This window comes from Orcinus orca, chromosome 1, assembly GCF_937001465.1.
Source record: "Orcinus orca chromosome 1, mOrcOrc1.1, whole genome shotgun sequence".
Lineage (NCBI taxonomy): Eukaryota > Metazoa > Chordata > Mammalia > Artiodactyla > Delphinidae > Orcinus > Orcinus orca.
This window is the reverse complement of record NC_064559.1, coordinates 208,376,140-208,389,528: the sequence shown is the minus strand read 5'-3', so window position 1 is coordinate 208,389,528 and position 13,389 is coordinate 208,376,140. Positions and strand designations below refer to the sequence as shown.

General features: G+C 58.4%; 1 protein-coding gene across 1 annotated transcript in view; it reads left to right on the top strand.

Annotated features, from left to right (window-relative positions):
- The first annotated feature begins 5,303 nt into the window (after positions 1-5,303).
- The window catches only part of RNF207 (ring finger protein 207), a 14,406-nt gene continuing 6,320 nt past the window's right edge, over positions 5,304-13,389 (top strand). Inside the window, exons 1-15 of the mRNA XM_004272327.4 lie at positions 5,304-5,737; positions 6,383-6,515; positions 7,709-7,853; positions 7,951-8,032; positions 8,107-8,182; positions 8,261-8,386; positions 8,836-8,882; positions 9,146-9,218; positions 9,285-9,353; positions 9,872-9,940; positions 10,026-10,123; positions 10,880-11,066; positions 11,238-11,423; positions 11,696-11,747; positions 12,065-12,182. Coding sequence (XP_004272375.1) covers positions 5,547-5,737; positions 6,383-6,515; positions 7,709-7,853; positions 7,951-8,032; positions 8,107-8,182; positions 8,261-8,386; positions 8,836-8,882; positions 9,146-9,218; positions 9,285-9,353; positions 9,872-9,940; positions 10,026-10,123; positions 10,880-11,066; positions 11,238-11,423; positions 11,696-11,747; positions 12,065-12,182 — 1,652 coding nt within the window. The 5' untranslated portion in view covers positions 5,304-5,546. The remainder of the gene's footprint in view (positions 5,738-6,382; positions 6,516-7,708; positions 7,854-7,950; positions 8,033-8,106; positions 8,183-8,260; positions 8,387-8,835; positions 8,883-9,145; positions 9,219-9,284; positions 9,354-9,871; positions 9,941-10,025; positions 10,124-10,879; positions 11,067-11,237; positions 11,424-11,695; positions 11,748-12,064; positions 12,183-13,389) is intronic.

Sequence of the window (13,389 nt, the reverse complement as noted above, 5' to 3'; positions counted from 1 at the left end):
TTTTTTTTTTTTTTAATAAAAGTATTTATTTCATTTATTTATATTTGGCTGCGTTGGGTCTTTGTTGCTGCGCACGGGCTTTCTCTAGTTGCGGCGAGCGGGGGCTACTCTTCGTTGTGGTACACAGGCTTCTCATTGCCGTGGCTTCTCTTGTTGCAGAGCACGGGCTCTAGGCACACGGGCTTCAGTAGTTGTGGCACGCGGGCTCAGTAGTTGTGGTTCGCAGGCTCTGGAGCTCAGGCTCAGTAATTGTGGAACACGGGCTTAGTTGCTCCGCGGCATGTGGGATCTTCCTGGACCAGGGCTCGAACCCGTGTCTCCTGTATTGGCAGGAGGATTCCCCACCACTGCACCACCAGGGAAGCCTCCACCCTGCTGTTCTTGACTGCAAACCACGTTTCTGCTTTACCACCTGCAACCTGGTCAGGTTCTTTCAACGGGGGCCTAGAGGGGAGACTGCAGGCTGGAGAAAGAAGAGACTTCTCCCTGTTTGCTTCCTGCTTGTTCCTGTTCTGTTGGTGTCACCTACTCCTGCTTCTTCATCCTGGTAGCAACAGTTGGAACATTCCAGAAACAGCCCTTGAATACAGCTGGCAGTTATTCCAACGCTTGTAGAACCAGCCTCATTTTCTTCTCCCCAGAAACCCCAGCCCCAGCTGAGCAGCACCCCTTTCTCATGTATCAGCTTCCTGGGCCCTGTTCTTTAAGTGTCTCCATTTTAATAAGACCACCTTAGGAGTGGTAGCCACTTCCTGAAGTTGCTACTGTTCTTTTTTTTTTTAAAAAATATTTATTTATTTTGGCTGCGCCAGGTCTTAGTTGTGGCACACGGACTCATAGTTGCGGCATGCGGTCTTCTTAGTTGCAGCATGTGGACTTCTCAATTGCGGTATGCATGTGGGATCTACTTCCCCAATCAGGGATTGAACCCAGGCCCTCTGCATTGGGAGCATGGAGTCAAGTCTTGATACCTAGTTAACAATCCTTAGTGTTCTTCCTCCCGAGTGACATCTCTCCTAACTCTGAGCAAGCCCAGGGGCTGCCTAACAATTCTAAGTGATTGTTTTCACACCTCTGGTCAGAATGCCACCTCCTTGCCCCAAAACCTCCCTCTCAGCTGATGACTTCCACTGCTCTTTTTTTGAAAACATAGAAGCAATCCAAAGAGAGTTTCCAGACACACCTGCCTCCACATCTACCCATCCAGCAACAGCTTTACCCAGCTCTGCCTTTCCTCCTGTTACTGCGGAAGAAGCATCCTTGCCCCCATCTGAGGTCAACCCAACACTAGGGCATTCATCTGGCATACTTACGCCTACTTGAGGATGTCACTCCAGCAGTCCTTGCCCCCCACCCCATGAAATCATCAATGTATCCTTTCTTCTGGATTTTTTTCCATCAGCACTCAACCATTCTTTAACATCTCCCATCTTGGGACTTGCTTGGTAGTGCAGTGGTTCAGAATCCGCGTGCCAATGCAGAGGACACAGGTTCGATCCCTGGTCTGGGAAGATCCCACATGCTGTGGAGCAACTAAGCCCGTGCGCCACAACTACTGAGCCTGCGTGCTGCAACTACTGAAGCCCACACCCCTAGAGCCCGTGCTCCGCAACAAGAGAAGCCACCGCAATGAGAAGCCCGCGCACCGCAACGAAGAGTAGTCCCCGCTCGCCGCAACTAGAGAAAGCCCGCGCAAGCAACGATGACTCAACGCAGCCAAAAATTTAAAAATAAAATAAAATAAAGATAAAATCCCCCATCTTAAAACAGAAAAAGCAATCTCTCAACCCCCAACATTCCCGGTTACTTACCACCCCTTTTGTCTCCTCTCTACTGTGGACTGAATGTTTGTGTCCCCCCCATATTCATAGCTGAAACCTTAGTCTCCAAAATGATGGTATTTGGAGGTGAGTCCTTTGGGAAGTAATTAGATTTATTAGCGATCGTGAGGGTGGGGCTCCATGATGGGACTGGTGCCTTTCTAAGGGAAAGAAGACACATGAGATCTCTCTTGCCACGTGAGCCACAGGGAGAAAGCAGCCGACAACAAGCCAGGAAGAAGGCCCTCCCCAGGAGCCAGAGCTGTTTGCACCTGCTCTTAGGCTTCCAGCCTCCAGAACTGTGAGAAATTTCTGGTGTTTAAGCCGCCCAGCCTGTGATATTTTTGTTACAGCAGCCTGAACTAAGACAATCGCTTTAACCAAATTTCTTGGAAGCTTCCTCTGTGTGCTGTCTGCAATTTCTCTTCTCCCATTTCCTGTTGAACCCACTCTGGGGAGGCTTTTGCACCCCGCCTCCCCAGCCACTAGCACAGCTCTCATCAAGGTCACTGGTGATGTCCCCCTGCTAAGCACTGGGGGCGGGTCCTGGTCCTCCTATTCCTGCTTCTGTAGCATCTGACACCACAGGTCACTTCCTCCTCCTTGCTGACCCTTCTTCCCTGGGCCCCCAGAACCTCAGGCTCTCCTCCCACCTCACCGGCTGCTTCTTCTCCGTGTCCTTGCTTCTCCCTCTTCCTCCACGGACTTGAAGAGCCACAGGGCACAGAGCTCCTCTCATCTTCATCTGCACTTGACCTTTGGCATGCCCCAGACTCATATCCTTAAATACAGCTCCCCAGGTCTGTGTGTGCAGCCTCCATCCTGAACTCGTGACTTCTCTAGACCAGAGGGTCAAGGTGACCACCCTCACCCCCATGAAACCACTCTCACCTCTCCACCCTTACCCCCACTCTCCATTCCCAGCCTCACCCCCCAGCCTGTGTCCCTTCATCTCCACCCACTTTGGTCTTCCTTTCCTTCCTCTAAATTTATTCCAACTTCTGGGACCTTGTACTTGCTGTTGCCTCCACTTTTTTTTTTTAAGTCTTTATTAAATTTGTTACAATATTGCTTCTGTTTTATGTTTTTTTTTGTTTTTTTAGCCTGGAGGCATGTGGGATCTTAGCTTCCCGACCAGGGATCGAACCCTCACCCCCTGCATTGGAAGGCGAAGTCTTAACCACTGGACCGCCAGGGAATTCCCGCTTCGGCTTTGAACTCTTCCTGGCTTTTCTTGTGTCTGATTTTTTTCTCATCCTCCAGGGGCTCTGCCCAGGGTTATCTAGTGTGTCCTCAGCTCCACCCCCTCCCAGCTGCCCTCCATCACATCATCCTGATTCTTTCCTTCAGAGCATTTAACACAGTCTGTCATTATTGTACTTGTTTATTTGTGCACTTGGTTAACCTTGCCTGGTGGGTTAGGCGCCCTTCTTGTGTATGTTGCACGGCAGATGCTCAGTAAATACTACTCAAAAGTAACATTGTCAGGATTAGATGACATAATACAAGTAAAAGAGCTTTGAATAGTATCTTGACCCACAAACATTGACCACTGTTTTTATGACTTGGAGCACAAATGGAACCAGGGCTAGGGAGGGCCCTTAAAAAATAGGTAGTTCCTGCCTAGAATTCACTTCCTTTCTTCCCCCGGCAAACTTCTACTCATCCTTCAAAACCCAGCTGGAGGGGGCTTCCCAGCTGGAGGGGGCTTCCCTGGCGGCGCAGTGGTTAAGAATCCACCTGCCAGTGCAGGGGATACGGGTTCGGTCCCTGGTCCGGGAAGATCCCACATGCTGTGGAGCAACTAAGCCCGTGAGCCACAACTATTGAGCCTGCGCTCTAGAGCCGGCGTGCCACAACTACTGAAGCCCGCACGCCTAGAGCCCGTGCTCCGCAACAAGAGAAGCCACCGCAGTGAGAAGCCCACGCACCGCAACGAAGAGAAGCCCCCGCTCGCCGCAACTAGAGAAAGCCCACATGCAGCAACGAAGACCCAACGCAGCCAAAAATAAATAAATAAATGTATTTTTTTTTAAAAATCAGCTGGAATATTATCTCCTAGTTTTTTCTAGTTAGTAAGATTGTTTTTTATAACTTTTTTTTTTTAAATTTATCTATTTTACTTTTGGCTGCGTTGGGTCTTCGTTGCTGCATGCGGGCTTTCTCTAGTTGTGACGAGCGGGGGCTACTCTTCGTTGTGGTGCACGGGCTTCTCACTGCGGTGGCTTCTCTTGTTGCGGAGCATGGGCTCTAGGGCTCGTGGGCTTCAGTAGCTGTGGTTCGCAGGCTCAGTAGTTGTGGCTCCAGGCTCGGTAGTTGTGGCTCGCGGTCCCTAGAGTACAGGCTCAGTAGTTGTGGCCCACGGGCTTTGTTGCTCTGCGGCATGTGGGATCTTCCTGGACCAGGGATCGAGCCCGTGTGCCCTGCATTGGCAGACGGATTCTTAACCACTGTGGCAGCAGGGAAGTCCCTAATTAGTAAGATTTTATTGAGCACCTTCTATGGGTCAGGCAGTGGGCCTGACTCTGATTTCAAGAGGGACTGCTACAGGGGCTGCTTTCCCGGAGCTCAGGGTGACATGTGCAGAGAAGGCGGGCACGCTGGAGAAAATGACACTGGGTGAAACAATCACTTGCCAGGCTAAGAAGGGCAGAGGGGGCCCAGCTGGAAAGGCTCAGAGCTTCCTCTATCACGCTCCCACCCAAACCTACCTTGGGAACTCGCTGATGATGGGCGTCGGGCCTTAATTATTTTGGAAGCTTAGGGTGTGCGTTTCACTTCACTGAAGTCTCACTTCATCGCCGGGCGGCTGCCCTGTTCTACCCCAGCTCTGAGGCTCTGAGAGGTCAGAAACTTGGCCGAGAGACCCAACCTGCCAAAGGCAGCCCTGGGCTTCCAAGCCCTCTCACGAGCTCTCGCAAGAACTGGAGTGTCTGTGGGAGGGAGGGGCGGCTGCTGCTCTCGGGCGCCCTCGACTGCCCGTCGAGGAAATAGGGCCGCGCGGACCCACTCCTGTCCCGGCCCAAATCCGACCGCACAGAGCCGGCCTAGCCAGCGGGGCCGTATCCCCCTGAGGAGCCCGCTCTGCGCGGCGCTCCCGCGTCTCCGGGCTCCGGGCTCTGTCACCGCGGGCGGGGTCCAGTCCGAACCTCGAACCCTTGCCCGGCGGGGTCCTTTCCAGCCGCGCGTTGCCGCCTCTCCTCCTCCGGGCGAGGGGAGCAGTGGCCGCGGCCGTGGCCGTAACCGGAGCCCTGGGTCACAGCAGCGGCGAGCGCCGAGATCCGTCCAGGTTTTCGGCTCGAGGCAGCCGGCGCCAGCCTCGGGAAGGTGGACGGGGGCACCGCGCGCGAGGCTGGGGGCGCCTGGCGCGGAAGGAGTGTCGGCTGCGGGTCACCCAGAGGACACCGGGAGGGGAATTCCTGGGGTGGGGGGGAGGGGAGGGGGGAGGCCCGGGGAGGCTGGGCGTTGGGTAGGAGGCACCGACTGACCTTCCAGGGCTGCCGTGGAGAGGCGGGGAGGGCGGCGGCACAGGGTCTGGCCCCTCCGCGCGCCTCCTGCCCGTTCTCCCCGCGCCCGGCGCTCCAGCCCCCAGCCCCGGACCCTCGCTGCTCCCCGCTCCACGACCGCTGGACGCCGCGCGTGGTCCAGCGGGCCAGGTAGGAGGGAGGAGGCGCCGGGGCAGAGGGGCCGCGGGCGCCCCCCCGCCCTCCTGCGCTGTGCCCGAAGATGTCGGGAGCTATCTTTGCGCCCCTGGAGGGCCCGGGCGCCCTGGACGCGGCGAGCGGCCCCCCGCTCGTGTGCCCGCTGTGCCGCGCGCAGTACGAGCACCCCTGCCTGCTGGACTGCTTCCACGACTTCTGCGCCGGCTGCCTGCGCGGCCGCACCGCCGACGGCCGCCTCGCCTGCCCGCTGTGCCAGTGAGTGCCTCGAGCCCCTTAAGACGGGAGACTGGCCCCGCTGGGCTGGGACCTAGGTGCTGGGAGGGCAAGGCTCTGACTCCCTGTGGAGACGGCTGGGAGAGGCTGCCCGCAGCCTGCACCTCTCTGCCAGAGAACATGAAGGCTCCAGCCCATTTTACAGATGGGGTAACTGAGACCTGGGGTTATGGCCCAAGGCCTCCCACAGAAAGTCAGGGGGCAAGGGTGGGCTAGAGGGCGCGTGCTGTCGGATTCAATGCTGCTGGAGTAGGGGATCTCAGCTCAGTGTCTGGACACTCCCAGTAACTCACTTGGGGGTCCTGAAGTCTTCAGTCAACACAAGCAGGTTATGTTGGCTCAAGTTACCCGGGGTGGCCCTAAATTTGCCCAATGCCATGAGAGGGGGTTGAGGGGAGCCTTCTGCCTTTGACACCCTGAGTTGCCAGCCCCATCCCAAGATTCCCCTAGGACTGGAAAGGGACGGGGTCGGAGAGCACTGGCTGAGGTATTTACAGACATCAGACCTGCAGGCATCCCACCTCCCGCCGCCCTATTTTTAGCTCCAGACTGGAATGTCTGGAGTAGGAAGGGGGCAGGGAGCCTTCGGGAAGGGGCCTCCGGATCTTGGCTGGAGCTTCTCCGCAGACACCAGACGGTGGTGAAGGGCCCCAGCGGGCTGCCTCCGGTGGATCGGCTGTTGCAGTTCCTGGTGGACAGCTCAGGGGATGGTATGGACGTGGTGCGCTGTGCCAACTGCGACCAGGAGTGCGGCAAGCAGGCAGGGGCGCCTGGGGGTGGGGTGGGAGCGGAGGGTGCCAGGTTGCACTGTCCTGACGCTTGCAGTGTGTGCCATGTCATCCGAGGATCACCCATCAGGGCATTCTCCAACGCCTCTCTAAGGCACCCTGTATCCAGAATGTGGGCCCCATTTTACTGGTGTGGAGACTGAGGTCCAAAACAACTGCCCTGGGCCAACACCAAGATAGTTGCAGGGGTTAAGGCTATTTCGATTTGGGGAGAGCTTACTGGTGCCCAACTCAGAACACAGTTGTGAATTGGAACAGGAAGGGCGTGCCAGGGCACAGGCCTAGGCCAGCCCTCTGGGGTCCGCTGCTACCTGGGTAGCTGTGGGCAGCTATCAACAGCCCAAGGGGAAGTGAGGACATTGTGCCGTTGGGGAGGGGCGATCCTGAAAGACCAGGGAGCAGAGGCCAGGCTTCAGGCTGGACTGTGAAGGGCACGCGAGACTCTCTCTGGCCTGTGGAGGCTGGACCAGGTATTCCAAATCCCAGGAGGATGTCCCTGCAGGAGCAAAAGGTCTGGGACGGCGGGCAAGTTCTAGAATATGTGCTACACAGAAGTACAGACATAACCAGCAGGAGGTGAGGGGCTGGAGGTCAGGAGAGCGTGGGGAGGAAATGGCCTTGAGTGGCAACGTAGGAAGTTGGGGGTCTGTGCTTTCATAGCCATTGCTGGGGTCAGTGCCCTGGACTCTCAGCCCTGGGGAAGGGCACCTGCAGGTCTTCACTCCTTTTCGCCTCCCAACCAAGTTCCCACTCCAGATGGCCGGCGTAGGCATCCATGTGGCTACTAGTGAGGGCGCCAAGGGGGGGCTTCACACACACACAGGTGTACACATACGTTTTTGTTATAGGTGAAATGTTTTGCAAAGGCAGTGCCTGCCCTCCCCACAACCCCATGTAACCCCCTCCGCAAGACCGTCCTGGGTAACTGCTCCTTACTGGACCTACTTACCTATTCTCTGAGCCTCAATATTCTCGTCTGTAAACTGGGTACATGAGAGCGCTGCGCGTTGGGGTTACGTGAAAGGGCTGCATGTGACCGCGCGCCTGCCCCAGGCCGGGGCCAAGACGCACAGCCACGACGTGCGGAGGCTGCAGTTCCCTCGCGGGCTGTGATGGGATCAGGCTCCCAGTTCACGGGCGGGTTGAGCCCGAGCTCTGTCCGCAGGACGCAGAGACCACGTACTTCTGCAACACGTGCGGGCAGCCGCTGTGCGCGCGCTGCCGCGATGAGACGCACCGGGCACGCATGTTCGCGCGCCACGACATCGTGGCCTTGGGCCAGCGCAGCCGCGACGTGCTCCAGAAGTGCAGTGAGTGCGGCGTGCCGGATGGGGACCAGCGCTGGGCGGGGATGGGGGCGGGCACCGGCCGGAGCCCTCACCGCCGCACTCCCTCCCTCCGCCGCAGCACTGCACGCCGAGCCCTACATCATGTTCTCCACCGACAAGAAGTCGCTGCTGTGCATCCGCTGCTTCCGGGACATGCAGGGGTGGGTAGAGGGCGCGGGAGGTGAGGGGGCTGGAGGGTGGCCCGAAGCAGGGCTCATCCGCGGGCTCCCCGTAGGGAGAGCCGGGCTCACTGCGTGGACCTCGAGTCGGCGTACGTGCAAGGCTGCGAGCGGCTGCAGCAGGCGATGCTGGTGAGCGCGGGGTGCCCGGCGCGCCGGGGCGGGGGTGGAGAACGCGCGCCCACAAGGCTGAGGCCGCCCTGTCCCCAGGCGGTGAAGGCCCTGCAGACCGCCACAGGGGAGGCCATCGCACTGCTGCAGGCGATGGTGGACGAGGTGCGACGCAGCGCGGCGGATGAGGAGGCTGCCATCCACGCCCTCTTCGGCAGCATGCAGGTGAGGGGTAGGGGGGACTAGACAGCCACAGGCTGAGCATCCTTACCAGCCATGGCCGGTGCCCGGGACACAGGGCAGGCCCCTCCCCCCGGGGGCCCGTGTGGAGTTTCCAGTGTAGCAGGGCAGCAAGTCTTGAGCTGCTTTCAGAAGTTACTTAATCAATCGTAGCTGCCAGGAGAGTTCTAGAGGTGGAGCACGGGCCTGCCCCAGGCTGGCGCTGGTGGTGAGAGGGCGTCAGGGAAGACTTCCCCCAGGAGGTGACATTTAAGGTGAGGGCACCAGGGCTCTCAGGCAGTGAGATGCAAGAAGGAGGTGGCCCGGGCAGCAGCGCTGGTGGGCTGGAGAGAGCCAGCCTAAGCAGCTGTGTGGCTGGGGCCCAGGGGACTGGGAGAGCACTGGGAGGTGGCAGGGCCGAGTTTGCCCAGCCAGTAGCAGACCTTCCCTCCCAGGACAAACTGGCAGAGAGGAAAGCGCTGCTGCTGCAGGCTGTGCAGAGGTGAGTGGTGGCGGGCTCTCCATCCCCTGCCCCTTGACCTCCAGACACCTATCTCATAGCCTGGGCAGGCGCCGGCCCACCCTGGAGAGCAAGACATCCAGGTGTCTACGGGTGAGGAGGAAAGCTCAGGGCTCAGGGAAGGGGTGTCGAGGAAGGATGCACAAAGCTGGTGGGGAGATGGAACCACCCAGCTCTGAGCCCGCCCCCAAAGTGGGGGTGGGCAGCCCTCCCCTTGGAGATGAGGCTGCCTGCTCCTCCCCCAGCCAGTATGAAGAAAAGGACAAGGCCTTCAAGGAGCAGCTCTCCCATTTGGCTACTCTGCTGCCCACCCTCCAGGTAAGGGGAGCTGGGGGCGCAGGGCCGGGCACCCAGCCCAGGCACTGAGCAGTGTCCCTCTCACAGGTCCACCTGGCCATCTGCTCTTCCTTTCTCAGCTTGGCCAACAAGGCTGAGTTCCTGGACCTGGGCTATGTGAGTGCCCACAGCTTCTGTGTCTCCCCCCCTCCCCACCAGGAACCCACCCTGCACACCAGAGCCCCCCACCTCAGGGCTGGGCAGCCTGTTACCTGGAGGCTGGACCAGGGGGTCTTTGGGTAGCCCCCTCTTCCACACCATCATCTACAAAACATTTAGGGGCTGGCTGAACCCCTTTTAATAGGACAGCAGGGAATTCCCTGGCGGTCCAGCGGTTAGGACTCCACCCCGTTCAATCCCTGGTGGTCGGGGAGCTAAGATCCCGCAAGCCACGCAAAGCGCGGCCAAAAACTAAATAAAAAAATAAGAGGACAGCAAAGCCTAGAAGGGAGCATAAGCCTCTCCCCCAAAGTGCATTGTGTCTACTGGAGTCCAGACCCCCCAGTCTTTCCTGTGGATTTGGGGGCAGGGGTGGTGTGGAAGGATTGGATGGCAGGTGAAATCCTAAAGACGGACGCGTCCTCCGGTCCTCCCGCCTCCCTGTCACCCCCACGCCCCCACCCACCTGAGCGCAGGAGCTGGTGGAGAGGCTGCAGGGCATCGTCACGCGGCCACATCGCCTACGGCCCGCACAGAGCAGCAAGGTGGGCGGGGCCGCGGGGTGGGCCGGGCCGGGGGCGGAGGCCCGCGGAGTTTGGAGCTGCCTCGCGAGTTCGTCCGTCCCCCCAGATCTACAGCGACCACCGCGCCGAGTTCGCGCGCTGCCTGGAGCCGCTGCTGCTGCTGGGACCGCGCCGGGCGGCGGGTGCCGGGGGCGGTACCAGCACGTGAGCCGCAGGGGCGCCGGGACAGGGAAGGGGATGCGGGCACAAGGTCCCCGTTGGGGTGGGGGCCGCCCTTCCCAGCTCGCCGAGCTCCCCGCGCCGCGTCTGGGCTCCAAAGATGTCCACGCGGGAGGGAGAGTCCGCCCAGCCTGGAAACAGCCGTCGGGGCTGCCCTGGGTCGGAAGCGCGTAGCTGACCTGGAGTGGATCCAGGCCAGGGGTGGACAGAGGGACTCAGGGGCTCCCCCAACCGCCGCCGCTGCACCCGGACTGGGGTGCCTAAGCCCTGAAAGGAAGGGGTAGCTTAGGGTGGGGCCTGGGTCTCCAGAAGCCGCAGGGCGTCTGACTTCCGCGGGGGGCGGGGCCCAGTCTAGAGAGCTGGAGACCCCGGGGGAGTTAAGGAGAAATGCCTAAGCTGGATGTGTCTGCTGAGAGCTCCAGGGCCCCAGGCAAGGGATACTGGGCGTCAAGCCAAATTTGCAAGGTCGAGTGTGTGTGAGTGAACGTACTGTCTGAGGGTATCCTGGTGGACTCTTCTGCACATTGGCATCACCCTCAGGATTTAAAAAAAATACCCTGCTGATGTCATTGGTCTTGGGTGTACACAGCCTTGCATCAGGTGTTTTCAGAGCTCCCGCGTGGTTGTGGCGTGCAGCCTGGGGTGAGAGGGTTGAGAAGGCTGAGAACGCGCTGGGAGGCTGGGGGAAGGGGAGACCCTCCGGAACCCCCACGTCTACATCCACACTAGTTCTCTCCCCAGGCTAGCAGGGGGCTCGGGCCCCAAGGTGCTGATGGGGCCCAGCTGCCCCTCCCCCGTGGGAAAGATGTTGGGGTCACCGGTCCAAAAGCCCACGCTGCACCGGTCCATCAGCACCAAGGTGCTGCTGGCGGAGGGCGACGATTCACCCTTCACGGAACACTGCCGCCACTTTGAGAACTCCTACCGGGTGAGGGGGCCAGGGACCTGCCAGCGGGGAAAGGCCCCACCCCTTCTCGCCAAGGTGCAGTGGCCAAATCTAGTCCTGGCCACCTGGCCTGCAAGCCGTCCCTCCACTGAGGCCCCCGCAGTGCGCCCAGCCTGCAGGACACACAGGCACTCACGCGGTCTCTCCCCCCAGCGCCTGCAGGCGGAGATGCAGAACCTGAAGGACCAGGTACAGGAGCTGCACCGGGACCTCACCAAGCACCACTCGCTCATCAAGGCCGAGATCATGGGTGACATCCTGCACAAGTCCCTGCAGGTGGACACACAGATCGCCTTGGAGTATGCTTCCGTGGAGGGCATGAGAGCAGTCTTCCAGGAGGTAGCCCTTCCCGAGGAACCTCCCTCCCCTGCGGCCCCACCGGTCAGCATGTACAGGAGCTACCCCAGGACAGGAAGGGGGAGGAGGACCTTGGCCTGGTGCCCCAGGAGGCCCTCGTGTGGCAGGCTCTGGAACCTGGGCCTTTGCTGCCTGGAACCACGGGAACTGGCTGGGAGTGCCCTGTGGCTCTGAGTAGCTGGAGGACAGAAATGCTGTCAAGGGAAATTGCAACTCACGGCCACGTGCAATATCCGACTTACTTTCTCTTTCAGATTTGGGAGGAGCCCTACCAGCGCGCGGCTAGCGAGCAGGGGATCTATGAAGGTCCCGGGCAGCGGGGCGCACCCCTGTCCTGGAGCTAATCCACATGCTTTCAGGGGCAGGAAGCCAGTTACCCACTAACCAGATACGAACCCCCGTGCTCTTCCCCCTAGCTCTTGACTTTGCCTCACAGCTGCTAACTGGCCCCCAAATGATCTATCTGAGATCAGCATTCAGTAAGTAGGATGCCTTCACAAGTCTTACCTCCCTCTTTAATTAGAGGTAATCACTGAAATAGTTGGGTTATTTAGATGGTTCGAGGCTGGAGAGTAAGAATTTGAAGCCAACAAGACCTAACGCTCTGGCCTGGGCCCCCACAGCCCAGCTCCATGACCTTCTCCAGCTGAAGCAGGAGAATGCCTACCTGACCACCATCACCAAGCAGATCACGCCCTACGTCCGCTCCATTGCCAAGGTGAAGGAGCGGCTAGAGCCCAGGTGAGAGCAGGGAGTGCTGCGGGGGAACCAAGACACTTCAGAATGTGCGTAGGAAAGGTGCCACACCTCTGGGAGAGCCCCTTTCCGGGAAGTCAGTGGGCCAGGTCATGTAGGTTTAATCAGGGCATCTGGGAGGACCAGGTGCTGGACATCTGCCAAAACACAGAATGAGCAGCCTGCTCTGAGTTTCTGCTTCTAGGCACACAACTGCCCATCTCTTTACACCTTGGGGGTGTAATGAGGGTCCTCAGCTGATCCAGACAGCAGGACGCAGAGCAAAGAGAACTTCCCCAGTACACGGTTAAGACGAGTCTAGATAGGAACCTGGACCAGGCTCTCAGCACCACACTTGAGCACTGGAGGTGTTAACAGTGGCAGAGGATTTTGGGTGGCAGGTCCTCAATGTGCCTGCCTCTCAAGTCTGAGCCCCAGGGTGGTTGCCCTGTAGGGCTGGTACACAGTGGTCAACCTAGCCTCTCCCTCCACCACCCTCCAGGGGACTCCATTTGCCTCACTCCAAAGTGAGATCTCCTGATTCCCACATGACACGTGTCCTCTTTCATGGTTTGGTGAAGCCCATCCCCCAAGCAGCTCCTTGAGAAAGGGTACAGAGAAGGGACGTGTTTTGAACAGCGTAAGGCTGCAATATCTTTATTCTGCCTTTGCACTTGACTGATAGTTTTGCTGGGTATTGAATTCTAGATGGAAATTCTAAATTGGAAATGATTCTCCTTCGAAGGCATCACTCTATTGTCTTCCAACTTCCAAGGCTATCTTTGAGAAGTTTGAAGGCATTCTGATTCCTAATCCTTGTAATGTGACCCACTTATTCTCCTTATTTATTTATTTATTTTAATATTTATTCATTTATTTATTTCGGCTGTGCCGGGTCTTAGTTGCGGCACGTGGGATCTTTAGCTGTGGCATGCGGGATCTTTAGTTGGGGCATGCTGACTTCTTAGTTGCGGTGTGTGAACTCTTAGTTGCAGCACGCATGCGGGATCTAGTTCCCCAACCAGGGATCGAACCTGGGCCCCCTGCATTGGGAGCACAGCGTCTTACCCACCGGACCACTGGGTAAGTCCCCACTTATTCTCTCTTCAGAAGCTTGTGGCATCTTCTCTGCTCCCAGCGTTCTGAAATTTCACGTTGATGAGGGTCTAGTCCCGTCCATTGGGTAGCGGTGGGTCCTTTCAATCTGGAAATT